Genomic DNA, 20,502 nt, shown 5'->3' on the forward strand with positions numbered 1-20,502 from the left:
ATGGTGTATTATGTAACACTGATGATCAATGATAAATTTGAAGTTATTTTCCTTGGATCATGCTGGATTATCTTTGGGCTTGGTTTTGACAGTTGTCATATTTGCAGCCATTGCAGTCAAGTGATCAAAATCTGGAAGCTCAGCAATTATGATGAGACAGCATTTCAGTCATGTGATCTCCAGTTGCAACCTTCTTTGCCAGCTTCCCAGAAGTAAAATTAATGCAAATGGAAACCACATTACATCCTTGCTTAATGACCTACAGTGATTTGCTTAATGATGACAACTGGAAGTATTTGAATTTTCACTGGTAATCAAGGCAGTCATGTAATGTTGTGTTTTACGTTGCTTAGCAATGGAAATTCTGGCCCTTCTGGTTGTTATCATTAAATAAGGACTATTTGTAATTTGTATTTCTTCAGATCTTGCTCAGTTCAGTTAAAAGATGGGTTTAACCTTCCCCTCTTACCTTCCTATTTAATTGTTCACAGTGTTTAACTAAACACTGTGAGGAGGAATGTTTCCAATGACATCACATATTAATTAGAGTAAGAAAAAGAATGGTGTGATGAGTATTTCCATTTACACTGAGCATTTTGTGCAAGCATATGGGCATCCATGATGAACTAGATATTTTTTTCCCTTCCATTTTATTGTTTCCAATTCTCAGAGGCTCCCTGCAGTTTTCTTGGCAAGAATTAATATAAAGATCCTGCTTTTTAGTCTATAAGAAATATACCAGGAAATAGTCTCTGTAGTATTTTTCTTTTGTCTAGGTTTATCTGGATCACACAATTTATGTGAAGATATTTATAGTTAATAGGAGAAATTCACCTTTCTGCACCTTTTTGAATTATATTTTGACCATATACACACAAACTGCAGAGGGAAGGGGAAATTATATTCTCTATGAATTACTGGCAGAATGTTTCAATTTAAAGGAGAATTAACTGAATTCTATTTTGACAAGAGTGATTGTTTTCTAATAAAAGCAGCAATATACCTGTATCTTTCTCTTTTTGTTGGGAGAAGCTTTCTTCAGATAGTTTTTACAATTATGTTTAAGCTGCAGATCTATCAATATTTACCTTGAAGCAAGCATAATGTAACAGGACTTCAAAGTTAAGGGTTGGGGTTTTAACTTCTAATTGAGAGCAGTCTAAAGTTGGTTAGAAGATAGGCAGAAATATCAATGTTTTAAATGAGTAAAATAAAATAAAATAATAAAATACATATGTATTTTTAGATGACAGTGCTTCTGCTGCCAGCAGCATGGAGGTGACAGACCGCATAGCTTCACTTGAACAACGTGTTCAGATGCAGGAAGATGACATTCAGTTGCTCAAGTCCGCTCTGGCAGATGTCGTTAGGCGTTTAAATATTACTGAGGAGCAACAGGCCATGCAGAACAGGAAAGGACCTACCAAAGGTATTAACCTCCCATTCAAGTTCACCTGTATATATTACAATGAAAATATTTTAACCAGTTAAGATGAATGGAATTATCTGAGAATATTTCTTGCATAATATTTTTCTGAGTTGGATAGTTATCAGTTGTACGGTTTAACCTAAATATTGAATCTAAAGTATATATTTTTAAAAAGTCTTCTAAGAAGTGTACCCAGATAAGTATTTTTCAAATTTCTAATCAAGTCTCAGTTTACTTTTCTGTTAAATTTGACTGGAATTCATATTTCTGTTTTTTAATGAATATTAGCTAATATTTGTCTGTCTAAATATTTTTGGTTGTATTAAAGAATGCAAAGAATATTTAAGTTAAAGTATACCAAATTTTTCCAGAAATATTTGAGGTCAACTGTGTTTTTGCAGAATTTTACTCTAAATATTTGTATATCATGGCAGAGAAAACAACACCTGACCTTTTTCATTATCTTGTATATCTAAGTAAAACATCTAAATATGTTACTGTTTATGAAATGACAGATTTTATGTATCTGGTGCTGTCCTACATTTTATTTTATGGGATTAGGAAGATTATTTGTTTCTCAAAATCTCTTTATACTTCTATATCAAGGAAGGGCAATTTGACTATTTAAGCATTTTTGCCACAGTCATGTAGCTGAAGTTTATAGCAAATGACAAAGCATAAGTTTTGAAATTTCCTTACCTACTGCCCTGTATAAACTCCAATTTTCAGGGCCAGAAGGAATATGCTAAAGGCTGTGATAGTATTTTCTGAAAATGAGTGAATTTCTGTATTAATAAGATGCAAGTAAATATTGTTTCTACCTTCTAGAACAAGAACAGCAGACATAGGGAACAACAAGGTCAATCTGTCTAACATTAATAGGAAATTTTAGAGCTAATAATAAATTTAGTATGAATCTTGAAGAACATGTCTTATCAATCTAATCTTTATATTTTGGATTGATTTATTTCTTAATATATTGTTGAAATGTTATATATTGATACCAGCTATGCGTTTAACAAGACATTCAAGAAATTTTGACTAGCAGGTTAATCAGATTTGAATTGAAGGTAACTAGACACTTAGCTTGCAAATTATTCTCAAAGATTGTGCTCAGTGATTTCATATAAAAATGATGTAGAGTATTGAGTGGAAATACTAGGGATTCAGTCTTGGACTATATACTTCAGCATTTTTTACTAATAACACAGATGGAGAAGTTATCAGATTTGCAGATGATACAATTGGATGGAATGATTAAGTGTTTAGAAGATTAAAAAAATGAAATGGTCTCAATAAATCAAAGAAATGGTCTGAAAATAGCAAACCAACTTCTTAAAAATGCAGTGTTTTATTTAGAAAAAAAGAAAGAAATGCACAGATATAGAATGGCAGATTCAGTCCTTGTGGAAAAGGATCTTCCAGTACTGTATTACTACTACCTAGTAATAAATTACAAATTGAATATATATCTCCAGTTGCCACAAGAGAACTTTCCAAATAATGGGTAGTCATCTTTCCACTTTATTTTGCAATAATTAGGTCTTACTTCAAGTATTGTGTACACTTCTGAACTTGTAAATTTCAGCATTTATTTGTTTGTTTGTTTATTTGTTTTCATTTCACAGCAAGACCACTAGTTCAAACACTGCCTTTAAAGACTACTGTCAATAATGGAACTGTCTTACCAAAGAAATCTAGTGGTTCTCTACCTTCTCCATCAGGAACCAGGAAAGAAATTGTATCACCAGCAGCAAAAAGGTATCATCAAGTTATTATTTATTATTTATTTATTATTTATTAATTAATTCAATTTGTATGCCGCCCCTCTCTGAAGACTCAGGACGGTTCACAACGCATTTAAAATCATTATAAAAAACATTTAAAAATTAAAAACATTAAAAACATTAAAACTCATTCAAACCATTCATGGCCGGATCTCGCCGGATCGCAAGAGCGAGATCAACGGCCCCAGGTCTGCCGGAAAAGGCAGGTCTTCACCGCTTTTCGGAAGGCCAACAGGGTGGGGATGGTCCGGACCTCAGGAGGTAACTGGTTCCAGAGAGCTGGGGCAGCCACAGAGAAGGCCCTCCCCCGCGGGCCCGCCAGCCAGCATTGTTTAGCTGACGGGACCCGGAGGAGACCAACTCTGTGAGATCTTACCAGTCATTGGGAGTTATGCGGTAGAAGGCGGTCTCGAAGATAATATATTTAATATATGTTAATATACTGCGTATCTTTAGTTTTAAAATTACTATTCTGAGTGTTTCCCTCTCAGTAATATTTTCAGTCAATGGCTTAGTACCAATCTTAACTCATTTTCTGACTGTCTTCTAAAAAGTAATATAATAAACATGGTAAAATAATTAATAAGAATCATATTAATGAGGTGATATATTAGGCTATTTTCAGATGTTTTGTTTGTGTTTAATTCTTTCACTATCAAGTACCATAGATAATATATTTTATAATAAAAGCCGTAATAAAATTAATGATGTTAACATGGGAAAAGACTAAATACTTACATCCACTAATAGATCAGTAAAAAGGAGAGGGAGGGTCAGGGTATCCATAACTTTCTCATTATAATAAACTTGCCTACTCTGAATTCTTTACTCCACGTCTTTCTTTTTTTCGTTTTGTAATAACAAAAGGATTAGAAATTTCATTTTATTTTATTCACAGTGCTTTAATTATTTTTTTCCTCAATGTTTTTTGTTCAAGTAGTTTTGTACTTAATTTTTTTTTATTTCAAATAGTTTTACAGAAAACATTTATACTGTATTTTATCAGATTTTGATAGGTAAAATTACAAGCCATTTTCAAGTTATAGCTAAAACCCATAAACAGCTCTTTTTTGAGAATAACATTATCACATAGAATTTGGATTAGGTATATTTCAGTTTCTTGGGAGGAAAAGTATGTTGGAACTGCAACTAAACTGTAAAAGAGTGATGTGTTCCTCGTTAACTGACAATAGTGGCAGGGTGAATATGAATATTTTCAGATGTGATTGCCAGTTGAAAAATTTAGGAGTGTGCTCAGGTGACTTTTATGATAAAGGGAGAGCCTGACACCTATTGGCCACTTTGGGGCGTGTAAGCATGCTCCCTTCCCTGGGATTCTGAACAGTTTTCCATCTCACCATGCTCTCTTCCAATTTGCTAGATACGTTTTGACTGTGGGTTTATGTTTGCAAATTTTTCTGTTTCTACTAATTGAGGAAATGGCAAACATCTATGTTGTGCAGTAACCATTATCTCATGACAGTAGTAAATTGTGCTCATTTTCACCTTGTCTAGGAGCTTCTAATATCTCACTGGATATTCCCAATAAATTTGTTTACTGTCACAATAATCAAGATGACAAATTTTAATGATAGTACCTGAGTATACAGTTGTGCAATTGAAACAAAGAAAATTGACAGTAATTACAGATACATTTCAGACTTCCTAGGCATGCTGTAACTTAATATAGCAATAATTTCTACAGTGTTGTCCAGTATTGCATGAAACAAGTTTGTGCAACTTAGTTCCTTTATGTGCACACTCATATACAGTAGTATAAAATTAAGAACGCAGCTTCTGTGCTGTTTTGCATGTGAATGGGACAGAGAGAAAGAAAGAGGGGGGAAGAGATGCTTAAATTACTGCATCCGTACTCTCTCAGTATCATAATAAAGAGGAGAACATGTCTTCCTGTAGTATCTCCAGCATGTCAAGATTCAGGAGTGTGTTCTTAGGCCTTAAAGTGATTTGGTTTGCCTCAGTTTTTGTAGAACTGTGCATATGGCCAAAGCCATCCTTTCCCATTTGTAAGTAAAGGAATGCAAACAAATCCCTTTTGTGCTGGATTTTATTTTGTGTAAATCAGGTCAGAGAGAAAAAGGAAAGAATAAAGGGGGAGAATTATAGTTTGGCTACTAAACTAAAAGTCAGCTAAATAATTTGACTCTTTATGGAGAGAATAACTTACATTCATAATTAACTTTCAATAAAAACTGTTGTATGAGTATACAACAGTTTATTCAAAACTATGAATAAATTAATCAAAGTATTAGAATCACATATTACAATCTTGGTGTCATCAGATTAACACAAAAAGCCATTCAGATCTCTCTTGTTTCTTCATCATGTTCAGACAATTCCAACCTCTAGGCCTGTGATGGCGAACCTATGGCACATGTGCCACAGGTGGCATGCGGAGCCATATCTGTGGGCACATGAGCATTTCCCTAGCTCAGTTCCAGCGCGCATGTAAGCGCCGGCCAGCTAATTTTCGGGCCTTCCAGGCCCACCAGAAGTCGGGAAATGGACTGTTTCTGGCCTCAGGAGGGCTTCAGGGGCATGGGGGTTTTCGCCCTCCCCAGGCTCCAAGAAAGCCTCTGGAGCCTGGGGAGGGTGAAAAACAGGCATACCGGGCCCACCAGTAATCTTTTTGCCATCACGTGCCAAAAATTGGGGGCGGTCACGTGTGCATGCGCAGGGGGTGGGGCATGGTGGGGGGCCTTGAATTATGGGTTTGGGCACACGCGTGCACGACCTCCAGCACGCTCCCCACGCTTTTGGCATGCGACAGCAAAAAGGTCATTGCTCTAGGCTCAGAGTCGCATGTCAGCAATGAAGCTTTGACACTTGGAAATGGGAAATAAAATGAGTTTCAAAATATCCTAAATTATTCCTTTGCTTGCATATAGATGAAGATACATATACTTGCTTTTGGAATGAAACAGAAGAGCAGTTTTTTGCTTAGGAGGTATCTGGGAGGAATATATATAAGGTAAAAGGGACATAAAACTTGTGGAACAAAAAACAAAACAAAACATCCACATGGCATTTAGTGCATATGGTCATGCTTTTTGGCAGTGATGGGCATTATGTAGCTCCCTTGCATCCTCAAGAAGTCAACAAACAGAATCTGTAGGCTGATAAGACTGGTTTACCATTTACATTGGAAAATATGTTAGAGACTTCAAAGATCTGCTTGACAAATTTTGCAAATCTGAAATAAAATTACTCATTTAAACCAACTAAAAGCCTGTTTTTAATGAAATACTGTATATGCTCTGCTATCCATTTCCCATGGAATAGCTTACAGTTTTTGAGTCAGACATTTAAAGTTGCCCAGTGATGTTATCTTGACATCCACCCATTTTGGTTTATCTGAATTTGCCAAAAGGGGATGATTGTGGACATTGATTAGTTCAAGATTTTTCAGACTTGTTTTAGGCCTAGGTTAGGAACAGAATTACTTGTGGTTGCATTGATTATTTTTTTGTTGATTCTATCTAATGTCTGACAAGTTTTTGGTGTGGTCACCTATGGTATCTGCAGTTGGTAGTTCAGAGGCACTGCGTTACAGTGGTGGTTCTCTTTCTTGCGAGAAAAAATTGAAAAATAACATTGGGTAATAAGGCTTTAGATGCCACAAAGCATTATTTAGTCCTCATTGCTATTAACTACTATATGAAGTGGCTGTCATTGGTTATCTGTGGATCTGCGGCATTATGTCATCAATAAACTGAGGATATCTTGCTCTTTGACTATAACATTTGAACAAAGAGAGGATGTGCACATTCTGGGGTAGATGAGGGCTAATAACTTGAGATGGAATCAGAATACAGTCTTCAAAGTACAACCACAATTCCAAATTTCCATTGGTAAGCAAAGCAGTTGTTAAGTGAGTCACGCTCAGCAAATGCTGCATTTTATGAGCATTTTGCTAAGGTTGTTAAGTGAATCACTGCAGTTAAGTGAACCATGTGTTTGTTAAGAGAATCTAGCTTCCTCTATTGACTTTGCTTGTCAGAAGCTCCCTAGAAAGGAAGATCTCAGGATCTTGGGATGCTGCAACCATCATAAATGCATGCTGTTTGCCAAGCACCAAATTTTGATCATGATTGAATTGTGACTGTGGGAATGCTACAATGGTGATATGTGTGAGAACTGGTCATAAGTTATATTTTTCAGTGGTATGGTAACTTCAAATGATTAGTAAACAAATGGTTGTAAGTCGAGGACTACTTGTAAGTTGGAGACCTTATGGTATGTGATTTCTGGTGTGGTAATTGTGAGTTTCTAAAAGAGTTTGCATTCTTGTAGAATAGAAATTTGGAATTGCTCCTGTGACTATTATTGTCACTGGAGGCCCAAATGACTAGTGCCAAAGGCTGACCATTATTAGCCTCATTGATATGTCAATTAAACACTTTTTGTTCCCATACTATAATGTTCAGACTACTGGAATGCATTCAGTACTGTACAGGGCTAACTCTGCTGTTAGCCTTAAAGATACAGTTAGTGTGGAATTTTATTGTCAATTTGATGTGTGGAAGGCCTGCCCATACATATGTTATATCTCTGAATAATTTTGTACTAAGAATCCCTGTTCTTCTCTATTAATAATCAGAATCAGAATATGATTTATATATCGGTTCCTCGTAAATCAGTTTTCTTTCTATATTATTTTATTTTATTTTTCTGGAACTTAATTTATGTTGAATGTCTTAATTTATCATGCTCCCCCTCAATTTGAAATTACAGATTAGTAATTTCATTTTAAAATATATTTATTTATTTAAAAGATTTGTATGGATGCCATCTTAAACACAACTCTGGGTGGCTCACAATAATAAATCATAAGCCATGAAACCATAAACCAGAAGGCCAAGAAACAAAAACTTGCTGCCTCAATCATCCTTTGGATGCCCCAGAGTCAGTTCCAGATATCCTCATTCTACCCCAGCAGCTGGGTAAAAAGCTAAAGCTGGGGAGTGCTGCTGAATTACCAGGATAATTGCTTGGGAGTGTATTTTGAAAGTGTTCAGCATGTAGTTTGGGCTAATGATTGTGTCTTTAATCAGTATTATTGTTTTCTATTAGCACTATTAAAAGAACCAACTCAGCTGAAGGTGTTTCTTCTGGTGGTCGGAGGGAAAGTTATGGAGATTCCAAAGGCAATCGCAATCGAGCTGGATCCACAAGCAGTTCATCTAGTGGTAAAAAGAACAGTGACTGGTATGAAAAGCAGAATTTCTAAATTACATTTATTTGGGGCTCAGGAGGTTAAGAGAAGACATTTCTTCATTGTGGTCTTTGGAATTTAGGCATTATGGAGAGCTTCCTAGAATTTCAATAATAATAATAATAGCCTTTATTGTCATTGTACATCATGTATACAACGAAATTGGTTGGTGGAAGCCCTATGAGCATGACTTTCATGGAATTCCTTCAGCTTATTTTTAATCATCATAGCTCTATTAACTAAATACGTTTATATGTATAAATTATGATCTTAGATTAATAATTTTAAGATTAACATAAAATTAACACTATTTTAATTCTACCCTATCAACTCTTCCAAATTCTGACTATAAGTCACTTAATGGCAAGATTCCCCTTTTCTCTGGTTAGTTAGATGTAATGGCTAGATCAAGGCCTTGATCTAGCAGGTAATCCTTTGAAGATAAAAAATTCTTCTGTTCTCTTCAGTCCATGATGGGTTTTCTATGATAAGTAAATTAAGATCCTGAGTCTCTTTCTTGTCCTGCCAAACTTTCAGATTTTTAAGATACTGTTATTCTCCATTATTACAACAAAGAGTGTTCCCGTTATCTCTGTTATGTCTGTTTCTTGAACTGGCCTATATCAAAGTTCTAAGTTAGGCTCCCACCAAAGAATATGGTAGACTCTAGAAAGTTCTAAACAGGTTCTACAAGGGCATATAGCCCATGAAAATTCCCCAGTGACTATTTGAAGAACTTACAGGTAAGTAAACAAACTTCTTGTGGAGAAATTTAAAGGAGAAAAAAAATGAAATGCGCATATAATGAGTATTTCAGTTATGAGATAAAAATAGATGTAAAAAGGATGGGGAGCCAGTGTTGGACCTAAATTGAAGCACTGTGTAGGATATAAAAGTGGATATTAATTATTTCGATAGCATTGCTTGAATGGAAGAAATTACTACAGTGCAACAAGAATTGGTTAGAAGTTTAAAATAGTCAGGGTAAGAGAATCTTAAAATATAAGCAAGTTTTAGAATGTTGAGGAAGAATCAGAGTTACAGTGATAGGGAGCATAAAACCTTCTTAATCTGGGTTAAGACTGGATATTGACCAAAGACAACATTAGTCAATCTCTTGGATGACCTGTGCCAAGATCTGGAAGGAGGTAGTATATCAATATCCTGGTCTTGCTGGGTGTTTCAGCAATCTTTGATATCATTGACAGTTCTACCTTTTTAGACCACCTGCGGGTTTTAGGGATAGGATATATTGTTTCACAATTATTCTGCTCCTTTCTTGGTGAATAGTTTCAATCTGTGTAGTGAGGGAAGAGATGTTGGTTCAGTGGCCCCCAATGTGGGTACTTCAAGGATCAGTCCTTTCTCCCCTGCCAAAGGACAATGACAGCTATCCTTTTCAGACTGGGGTAGCAACGTATAACATCTTTATGAAGTTTTTGGTTGAAAGTATAGAGAGTTTGGAGTACAGTACCATCAGTTTGTTGATGGTATCCAATTATACATTGCTACCCCAGTCTGTAAGGAATAGCTGTTATTGTCCTTTGGCAATGTCTGGAGGCTGTAAGCAACCAAAGGTACAGGCTGAATTTGAATCCAAGCAAGATGGAGTTGCTATTTGTACTTCAGTGTGTTTATTTCTTGATGAGCAGGTACTACTTGTGAAGGAACAGGCTCATGACTTGCGGGTAGGAATTCTGGACTCACAGCTTCTGCTTGAACAGCAGGTGGAAGCCATGGAGACTATGCCCAGCTGCAGCTGGTGGACCTGGCTATAAGAATTCATTCTCAAATTACTACATAGACACTGTAGCCAGGTCCTCTATCCCCATATAGTTCCAAATACTTCACTTAAAGACTACTTGGAACTATTATTGGACCAAAATGTGGCAGTCTGAATATTTATTAGCAATCAACAATAGGAGCACATGATGCCAATCCTACAGACCCTGCACTGATTGCTGATTAGTTTGTTGGTACAATTTTAAAAATGCTAGTTTTGACCTATAAAGCTGCTTGTGTCTTGGCTCCTGGATAACTGCAAGACTATGTACTTTGGTATAACCTATTGAAACATCTAGGGAAGAGGTTATTAAAGTCTAATGTTTTCAAGAATACCAGGGCTCTGAAGCCAGTTGGTTCTGTCTGTTGTAGGGATGGGGATGCTTTGGAACAGCCTCATGACAGATACCAGGTTAGGGATTTTAGAAAAACATTGAAAATCAAACTTGGGGATCCTTTTCTTAAATTATACATGGTGCCATCTCTTTTTCCCCTTTTTTAGAAGAAAGGAAAAAAAGTTATTCTTTACTATTACTTTTGTTTCATGTTTTAATTAGACTGTGGATATTGTAACTTTTTCTACACTCTGTCAGCCTCTGAAAGTCATTTGATTGCAGCATAGAAATTAGATATATTAGTTTAAGAGAGAGATTTAGAATGAATGATGATATTAAAGGAGAAGAATTAATCAAAAGTACAATGGGTATTCAAGCACTGGATGTTTGGAAGGAAGGATGTATGGGGTTAATGTTATTTAAAATAATCTTTCTTGATTGTTTTTACAGCAAACCCAAGGAACCCATGTTCAGTGCAGGTAATTGGTTTTTTTTTTTTTATAAAAATATATAACTTTTGTTCTAATAAACAATATGAATATTTGAAATACTTTCTCTAAATAATATGTTAGCAGAATTATTATACTTTGGTTCCTAAATCATAGCCTAGATTTTATTGTAGTGATTACTGAATTGCTGTAAAGTTCACATTTTAACAAACTACTTTGCCATATTAAGTTTATAAGCTTATACTTTTTATTTGCTATTTATATTGCTACCATCTTAAAAGAAGTCTACAGTTTGTTCAGTAATTTTAATATTTGTCAATCTTTCCCTCAGAATAATATGTCTTGATGTAGCCAACATTTCCTTAATAGAATGCTGCAGTTCCAAATATAATAAACCTGGGTTAATGGAGTACAATTGCTGTGTTCATGCAACATACCAAAACTATATATCTTATCTCAATGACTTTGTTCACTATGGATTTCCACTACATAGTAGCAATATAGAAACTGATTAAGCAGGGTATTCTATGGCTGATACTGCACAATCCTTTGCAAACAATTCACACACAAAAAATGTGGATAGTTTATACACACTGTAGTACCCTGTCAGTATAATCCATACAACCAGTAGAGAACTAAATTATCAATAATAATATGGATCAAGGTTATGATTTTGAAGATAGTGCTTAAATTGGATGTGTAAAATGTTCCTTGCATAATATAAATCCTCATATGTCAGCGTCTAAACCAGAATAGAACTGATGGGAAGGAGTGGAGGTGCTAGAGTGTGCCTCTTGAATTTCCCAGTTAAATGCCATTTTTGAATTTTTAAATCCAATCCCATCCAGAATTGACCCCAGAACTAGAAATTAGCCTAGTGGAGATACCAGTGTGGAAGAGTACTCTGAGGACAGATTGGCAGGGAAGAATGTGGTGAAGAATGTGGACAGATTGGCAGGGAAGAACAGGTTTTCTCTCAGCTTCTCTTTTTTCCTCCTATAAATATCTTCCACCAATTTCTGATAACCTTGGCAATATGGGCCGAGGACATGTACCATATTTGACAAAACAAATTTCAGTCTGGCTTTCGAATAAAAACTCTCACAGAAAACTTTTCTGTTCATTTGAAGTGTTCTGGGCTATTTAAAATATTAGATTTTTTTAAAGGATATCAAATTACTGAACTATTATTTTTACAAGAAAATCCAAATTTATTTTTTATTTTTTATCATGGAGGTCTCTTTTATAGTTGATTTATACATTAGCTTGAACAGAATGCCAAACATTAATTTGTATCACCTGAACCAATACTACTCAACAGAACAGCAGTAAAACAAAATTTGGGACTTTATTTTTTCCTCTGCAGTCTGCTTTTTGAGATAGTATATTTGGATTGTGAAAGGTAATGGAAGCTGCAGAAACTACACAAAATTACATACTGTATGTACTTGGATTTTTCTATTCATATCCATACAAATGCAAATTAGGGACATATTATATTACCTGCATTGATCATAGAAGTTGGGTACTCCACAGAGCAGGGATGTAGATAAGCCTGACTGTTCTTGAATGCATCTTTATCTAGCACTTCTATCTCTGTCTCTGTAACCACAAGGGAAGCGTCGTGTGACACATTGTACAGGTAGGTAGACCTTGCTTCTAAAATCTCATAGCTCTCTAAACAAGCCTATTAACAGGGCCAAGCAGTTTGAGTCTGTAAAGGCAGTTTATTCCTTGTGTGATTATAATATTATTAAACAATTTTCCTTTTTTCTTAGCCAGCTTCTTGCAGAGCATCTACTGGCTTGTAAACATTGTAGTACTGAATGTTAATGGATGTTTATATAGGTTTCTTGATTAAATGAATGGCCAAGAAAAAGGCCCAAATGTTAAAGAGAGCTATATAGCATCCCACAATCGTCTGTAATTATAGTTGCTTTACAGTTTGGCTGAAAACAGTGATAGTGCCTGTTCTAGTATGCTCAAATAGCATCCTAACATGTGGCTAAATCAACCTTTTGCTTTAGATTGAATTGCAGTGCTTATTCACTATCTAAATTACCTTATGCGAGTAATAGATTTAATTTATGACACCAGTAAGCAAGTTGAAGTGAATAACATATTTCTGTGTTTTATATATTATGTAAATATTTAAATGGTGTTTATGTAATATTGGAAATGCCTGTTAATAATTAACATATAACCATATAGTAACGTATACATATTATGCGTTTTCATTGTGAAGACTAAAAAAAAATGTACTACAGTTATATAAATGGTTTATTCCTAATACCTTATTTATAAATATATTCTTAACTTTATAAAATTGTATCTTAATTATTTTTTATGTTATTCCACATTCTAAATATGCCATGTGTTGCTTTAATTTTTCAGTCTTTTATGAGTAAATTAAGGTGCTGTTTTAAGATTACCACAAGCAGTTAGTATGATCTCTTCAGAGCTCTTTACAACTATTGTACATAGTTAACCAAGCTTCATTCAGCAGTTGTCTCTTTAACTTTGTATTCAATGGCTTAATCTCTGTAAATCTATATGTTTTATTATAGTCTAAGATGCTTTCCATATGTTAGTCTTTCTATCTGATATGGGACATGCCACTTTTCAGATCAGTCTGCCTATTGTCAGAGGGTGGACTGGAAAGCAAGCATAACAAATTTTTAATCCATCCCTGGAATATGATCAGTAACATGGTTGGTTTAAGTTAATAATAGGTTTTGTAGAATTGTTTTTACATAAATCAACCTGATTTTGAACAATATACCAGAACACTGCCTTTGGCAATGTAGTATAATTTCATACATTGTGATTGCTTTGTGTATTAATTCCTTTATAGTTTTTACTATGTTTTCATGATGTTTACATTAAAATGCATTTTTTACAATTTTTCAGGACTTAGATGTTATTAGAAAAAAAAATAATTTAAGCAGATATAAAGAAATCCCTGACAATGGGGAAAAATTGTATATTTACTCTGTACCTTTCTTTTTATTTTCATGTATCAATTCTAACCATTTCTCTTATTAGCTTTAATTAAAACTTAAAATTCAACTGTGGTTTTTATCTATCAGATTCTTTATTAATCAGTTTTTTTAAGATGAAACCCTGAACATTAATTATGATTTGAATTGAAATAAATAAAGCACTGAATTTTAGTTAAAGGCTACAAAAAGTAGCAGAAAAAAGTTTCATTCAGGATGGAACAGGTTTCAGAAATCACAACCTGCTTTCCATCTTCTATGTTTAAGAAATTGACAGTCATAAATCGATACAAATTTCAATATATATTTTAGTGTTAAGTGCAGAATTGCAGTACAATTTATTCCTTGATATAGTTTAGACATGTATTCTATAGTCTTCGCTAACACAGGAGGTTTTATTATAGCAAAGCTTATAATATCCATTTGTACTCATTTTCAAAACAAACAAAAACATACTGATGAATTCATGCTTTCAGAGTTTCTCTAACAACATGTATCAATATTAAAAAGTGGATATTGGCACTATTGTCAAGACACATTTTTCTTTCTTTTATGAAAACAGCTATATCTAGCCAGCCTTGGCTGATGTGTAAAGTTAGACAAATTTTTTCCTATGTGTTATTTGGATGGGATCAGGGCTGTAGGCTAGACATTTAGCAACATCAATAGATTTCCAGGAGCCAGCCAGGCTCACTTATTATCTTATTTCAGTTTTCCTTTGCTTTACAAACATGAAAATTGTAAGTGCAAGGATAGGTCACAAAGTTACTTTTTCATCACCATTGTAATTGTGAATAGTTGTTAAATGAGGCAATTGCTTAAACGAGGGCTACCTATATTTTCAAAATCCAGCTATGTTGTTGCATGCATGGTGCAGCATAATTCTTTTACTGTCTTATCTTCAGCACATGTATCATTAATCATTGCAAATCAAATACCAAGTTTATATTTAAACTAGGAAGTCATTACAATTAACATTATAGATACTGATATGCAGATATGGGAAAATTTAATTTAAAGTAAAATTTACTTTATTGACTTTTCTGTTTTAATTATAATAATTAGGTTAATTCCTCAGATAGATAGAAATAAAAAATAAAGTCACTCATTTTCTGAAAGTCAGGTTGTTTCTCCCCATTATATATTTATTCATTAAGGAGTCTCAATGTATTAAAAAGTATTTTTAAAATAGTGTGCATTACTAATTAAGGGCTTTGGTGGTTGTTTTTAAAAATATCTGTTTCTCCCACATAACTTGTTAGAAACATGAAATGATAAAATGGCAGAATACTGTGTATGAATGTTGTTTGTTATGTATTTTATTTATTTTTTCAATAGAGGAAGGATATGTTAAAATGTTTCTGCGTGGACGTCCTGTTACCATGTACATGCCAAAAGATCAAGTGGAGTCTTACAATTTGGAAGCAAAGGCAGAACTACCATCCAAAAAGCTTAAACTGGAATGGGTGTATCCTTCTTTATGGACACACTTCAACTAAATAATGCTTATTTCTGAAAATCTATTTTTAAAGTACATATTTAAATGTGATGAAACATAGTAGGCATCTAAATTCAAGGAACTAGTATATTGTCACAGAAAGAAGACAATAAATATTGATGTTATGAAGCTTCTCATCTATATATTATCAATCATCTCTCATGTTTTCAGTTTAATGCACCCTGTTTATGTTTAAATCTATCAGGTTAGTAAATTAGAGGCATAATAAAAAGTAGGGTGCTGTAATTACTAATTATAATATAAGGAAGTTGTGTGTTTCTAGTTGCATATCAAAGGGAATTTATAATATTTCCATACTATTTTTTAATTAAAAACCCAATTATTAGAAAAACTATCCAGATCCTCAGTATAAGCACAAAGATCATATACTAATCAAAAACATTAGCTATGCTGGATTGCTTCTTTTAATTATTCCTCATTGTTAATATTTCAAGTTACAAGCAAAAGTCAATTTCTTTTTTGTACAAATAAACTCTACAAAAGTTTTTGTACTGTTAAATATAGATTTCCAGTTTAATTAAAATACTATTGAAAACCATTCTTGATTTAATGTAGTTTGGCTTTTAGTCTAATTTTAATTGTTTTAATATTTTAATATTTAAAAATCTAGCTATTTAATATGATTTTCATCATTTTATTCTTTTTTTAATCTGTTTTTTAATTTTACTTTTACGTATTATCTTATTAATGTTATATTCTTTATTTTGATACGGCCTATTGGCTATTTGTTGTATATATTGCTGTGGAAGTTTTGGCTTAGTATCAAGTTTGCTGATTAAAAGAGCTGCAATTTTCCAGTGCACTGCTCCTGCAATCCATGGCTGGGTATTCCACACATGCGTAGTTGAGTACTGAGTGATGAATATTCAAATTCCTTGTTGGTGTCTGCCCTCTCTGTGCTATCCTCCCCAGTTCATTTCACTCAGTAGTTGTGGGAACTAGTGTAAATTGTTGCTCTGTGCTATTTAGCTAGCTTTTATTACTTTCTTGATATTGTTTTTTGTTTTTAATATTTTCCTGTGTTAGTGTATTTGAGTTAGTTAATTTTTGTTTGTGTTTTTTTGCTGCTGTGGGGAGATAGCATATCTGGGGCTGCAGGCCACTCTACCTCGTTTAGTTTTGTCGAGAATCACAGCGTTTCTTCCGGATTCTGACCCGGCTGGGCAGATCCGAGGTCGTTTTAGCCGCAGGCGGGGGTGCTGGATAACCGGTGAGCCGGTAAAACCACTACCGCCGGAGCTGCAGCTTTCCTTCTTTTGATTTGCGGCTCCGGAGTTAATGCCCAGGCTTGCAGCACACTCCGAGGATCCCAGCTGATTTTCAGCACCATGTGAGTCCCTGTGACTAGGCGCTTTGCTGACCAACGGTCTATTTGAGCTGCCGGGGGTTGCTGAGCTGCAGGACTGCCGTCATCGCTGCGTGGATCAAGGAACTGCAGTCAGTGTGCTGGGAGTCGCCATTTTTGGTGCGGAGGCTGGCGCGGCCGCCATTTTGAGGCAGCAATCATGGCAAGCGCCATTTTGTTTCTCTTCACATTCCGGATCGGAATGAAGCTTTTGGCAGATTAACTGCGTGGCAAGTCAGGGTGAGCCCCCAGCTTCTGGGCAAGGTGTTTGAGGGCTCTTGTGCCTAAGCCTTATTTCTTTGCTGGTGTGTGGAGACTGTTTGCCTCTTTGCCTTGCCTGTGGCCTTATTGGCTCAGCCTGAATGGGGTGTCAGTTTCCTCCCCCCAATTCTTCTGGCTCTTGGAAGTTGGGGAGAGGGTATTAAATGGTGGTTATTCTAATTTCACCTTAACTTATGGATTGTTTTTTTAATTTGTTCCAATTTGCCTCATCTCTTGCAGGCTACCTTATAATAAGTATGGCTGACCCCAACCTTTCTTCTGATCTGGAAAACGAATCCAGCCCTTCTAGGGAAGTGGCAGCAGCAGGCACCAGGGGGGCTAAGGCCAAATCCAAGAGTGCGGTCCCTAGGGCCCTCAGGTCACAGTTCAAGCCTTCAGCTACAGAGGAGAAAGACGCTCTCAGACGTCACAAGGCATTAGAACGACAATGTGCCAAAGCCACTCGCACCTCCACAGCTCAACCTGCTCCTCTACTTGTGTCTGCTCCAGTGTCCTCAGCTCCACCTGTGTTTGGCGACAGGCCACACCATTTGCCACCAGAAACTCTCAGTCTGGAACCTGATGCCGGTGTGGTTCAACCTGGTTCAGACAGACCTCTGAGCCCGGAGCCTCATCTTCCTGATCCAGAGGTGGACATTGCTCCAGAGTCTCCTGTGTGTGTTCATCCGCCTGCGACTGCTCAGGCTGGTCTGCCGGCCTCTACAAGCTTGGATGTACAATTGAATCTTCATTCTATGCTGTCAGATGCATTGGCCAGGATCTTGGCAGCTGGCTTTCAACAGAATGTGGCTCCGGGCCCCTCAACTTCTACTCAGCCCACGGTGCAAGGGCGAGTGTGTGACAGATCTACTACCTCAACTAGACGTGAATACGTTTCCAGTGAGGAGTCTGAAGCTGAGGCGGAGTGTCCTGAGGAGATGGAATTTTCGGAAGATGAGGACCTTCTCCCTGACTAGCCTGTTTTTACTGGTCTTTTTAGGCCTTCGATCTTTACCTCTCTTCTTCATAAGGCCAAGGTCACTACCAAATTTGGCCTGATGCCTTCAACGGCTGAGGGAGATACCTCCTCCAAGGTTCTCTGTTCCAGAGTTCTAAACCTGAGAAGGATGTGATTCCTTGTCCCCCTCTCTTTTCGGAAGTGGTGCAGAGTGGCTGGGCTCAACCTGGTTCTTTGATAGCACCGAGTGGCTTGGACAAAAATTTTTACTGTGCCGCTCCTGAACTGGAGGACCTCTTAGCTGTGCCTTCGGTGGACGCACTGGTAGCTGCTCTTGCCTCTTCGTCCGTTCTTTCCGGTGACATGGTGGATGGCCTCAAATCAGAGGACAGGAAGGCTGAGCTGGCGTTCAGAAAAACAGACCAGGCGGCTGCCTGGGCTGTAAAAGCGGCTAGATCTTTCTTCACCAGGGCTTCTTTGCTCTGGTTGCGGCAACTCCAGGAGTGGCTTCCTCCTGAGGACACGAGATTCCATCACGATGTCAACAAGCTGGTAGCTGCGGCAGAGTATTTGGCTGATGCTTCACTGAATGCCGCTAAATTCGCTTAATGCGCTCTCTCGTCAGCTGTTACATCTCACCGTCTTTTCTGGCTTTGCAATTGGAGAGCAGATGCGAAGACCAAATGGAAGCTGGCCGCCTCACCCTACAAGGCTCCAGATCTATTTGGGGTTGCGTTGGAGCCTCTTCTGATCGAAGATAAGGACAAACGCAAAATCCTTCCTTCGTCTTACTGTCGTCCGGAGCGTAGATATACTCCATATACCCAGAGGCAGTCCTTTTGGTCCTCCTTGGCCTCGAGGGGGCCCTATCATCAACGGTCCTATGCTCGGGGCGGATCGACCCTCAGACAGGCAGTCCTTTCAGGATCGTAGCCGCAATCAACCCCCGGCCAGGCACCCGTCTAGGGGTTCTGGTCACAGATCCTTCCAGAAAGGAAAATGATGCAAGGCCTTCGGCTCCCATTGGTGGTCGCCTTCAACTGTTCCACCACCGTTGGGAAGCCTCCATAAACGAACCGTGGATCCTTTGCACCGTCTCACAAGGTCTTTGTCTGGAGTTCCACTCTACCCCTCCCAGTCACTTCGTTCGATGTCCAGTGCCCACTTTGGAAGCAAGGAGACATCTTATGGATACCGAACTTCGTCATCTTCTGTCCATCAATGCCATCGAGCAGTGCCAGCAACTCAGGAGGGGACAGGATTTTACTCCAGTGTTCCTGGTGGCCAAATCCTCCGGGGGCTACAGGGAGATCTGTTAAAGTTGGTGGACCTAAAAGAGGTATACTTACATGTTCCGATTCACACTGCCCATTGCAGGTACCTGCGCTTCGAATACAATGGTCTTCACTTTCAGTACTGTGCGATGCCATTCGGACTGTCATCAGCCCCAAGGACGTTTACCAAGTTGGTGGCGTTGGTGACCGCACAGCTCAAGGCCCTTCCGGTGCATGTCCTTTGTTACCTGGACGACATCCTTGTTCTATCCACCTCTCCAGATCAGGCGAAGTCGGACATCAACTTGGTGATCAATGTGTTCCAGCAACACGGATTTCCGATCAACAGGGAGAAGAGCCATCTATCGCCTACAACTCGATTGCTTCATCTGGGGGCGATCATCGATTCGGACAGGGGCCATGTGTTTCTCTGCCCGGACAGGGTTCAGACCATCACCATGTTGGTGACCCAGGTGACGTCTCAGAGGACCTCCTCTCCGCTTCTCCTTTCCCAGTTGCTGGGGAAGTTAGTATCTTGCATAGCCATCGTTCCTTGGGCACGCAGACACAGTCATCAACTACAGTGGTTCCTGTTACGTTATCAGAGGTTGGGCCAGGGCACTTCCAGGGATCCTGTTCCAGTTTCTCCTCAGGTGTGCAAGTCTCTTCGTTGGTGGCTGTCCCCGGCTATTCTGAAGGGCTGCACGTTCCTGGAGCCCGATCGTCTTGGCGTAACGTCAGATGCGAGTCTACAGGGGTAGGGAGCCCACCTGCTCAATCACGTGACTCAGGGTCTGTGGTCCCGGGAGGAGAAGTCTCGCAGTATCAACTAGTTGGAGTTACAAGCTGTCCGCCTGGCACTTCACCATTTTCAGCCGTTCTTGGAGGGGCACCATGTCCTGGTCCTTACCGACAACATGACCACCAAGGCCCAAGTGAACCGAGAAGGGGGAACTCGTTCGGAGTCCCTGATGGTCGAGGTGGAGAAGTTACTGACCTGGGCGGAACGTCACACTCTGTTGCTCAGGGCGGACCACATCTCAGGCCAGGCCAACATTCGTGCCGATTGGCTCAGCAGGGAGCAGCTAGATCCAGCGGAGTGGCGCCTTCACCCTCGAGTGTTTCAGA

General features: G+C 37.6%; 1 protein-coding gene across 2 annotated transcripts in view; it reads left to right on the forward strand.

Moving 5' to 3' along the window:
- Positions 1–20,502, forward strand: part of EML1 (EMAP like 1) — a 105,626-nt gene that overhangs the window by 51,198 nt on the left and 33,926 nt on the right. The window contains exons 2-7 of one of the 2 annotated variants that reach the window (XM_070941754.1): positions 1,247–1,429; positions 3,058–3,190; positions 8,311–8,445; positions 11,020–11,048; positions 12,634–12,660; positions 15,356–15,485. In XM_070941754.1, coding sequence (XP_070797855.1) covers positions 1,247–1,429; positions 3,058–3,190; positions 8,311–8,445; positions 11,020–11,048; positions 12,634–12,660; positions 15,356–15,485 — 637 coding nt within the window. The remainder of the gene's footprint in view (positions 1–1,246; positions 1,430–3,057; positions 3,191–8,310; positions 8,446–11,019; positions 11,049–12,633; positions 12,661–15,355; positions 15,486–20,502) is intronic. The other variant, XM_070941744.1, reaches the window with a different exon arrangement.

Source organism: Pituophis catenifer, unplaced genomic scaffold (assembly GCF_029215685.1).
Source record: "Pituophis catenifer annectens isolate HBS135680 unplaced genomic scaffold, rPitCat1.0.hap2 SCAF_1, whole genome shotgun sequence".
NCBI classification, from domain to species: domain Eukaryota; kingdom Metazoa; phylum Chordata; class Lepidosauria; order Squamata; family Colubridae; genus Pituophis; species Pituophis catenifer.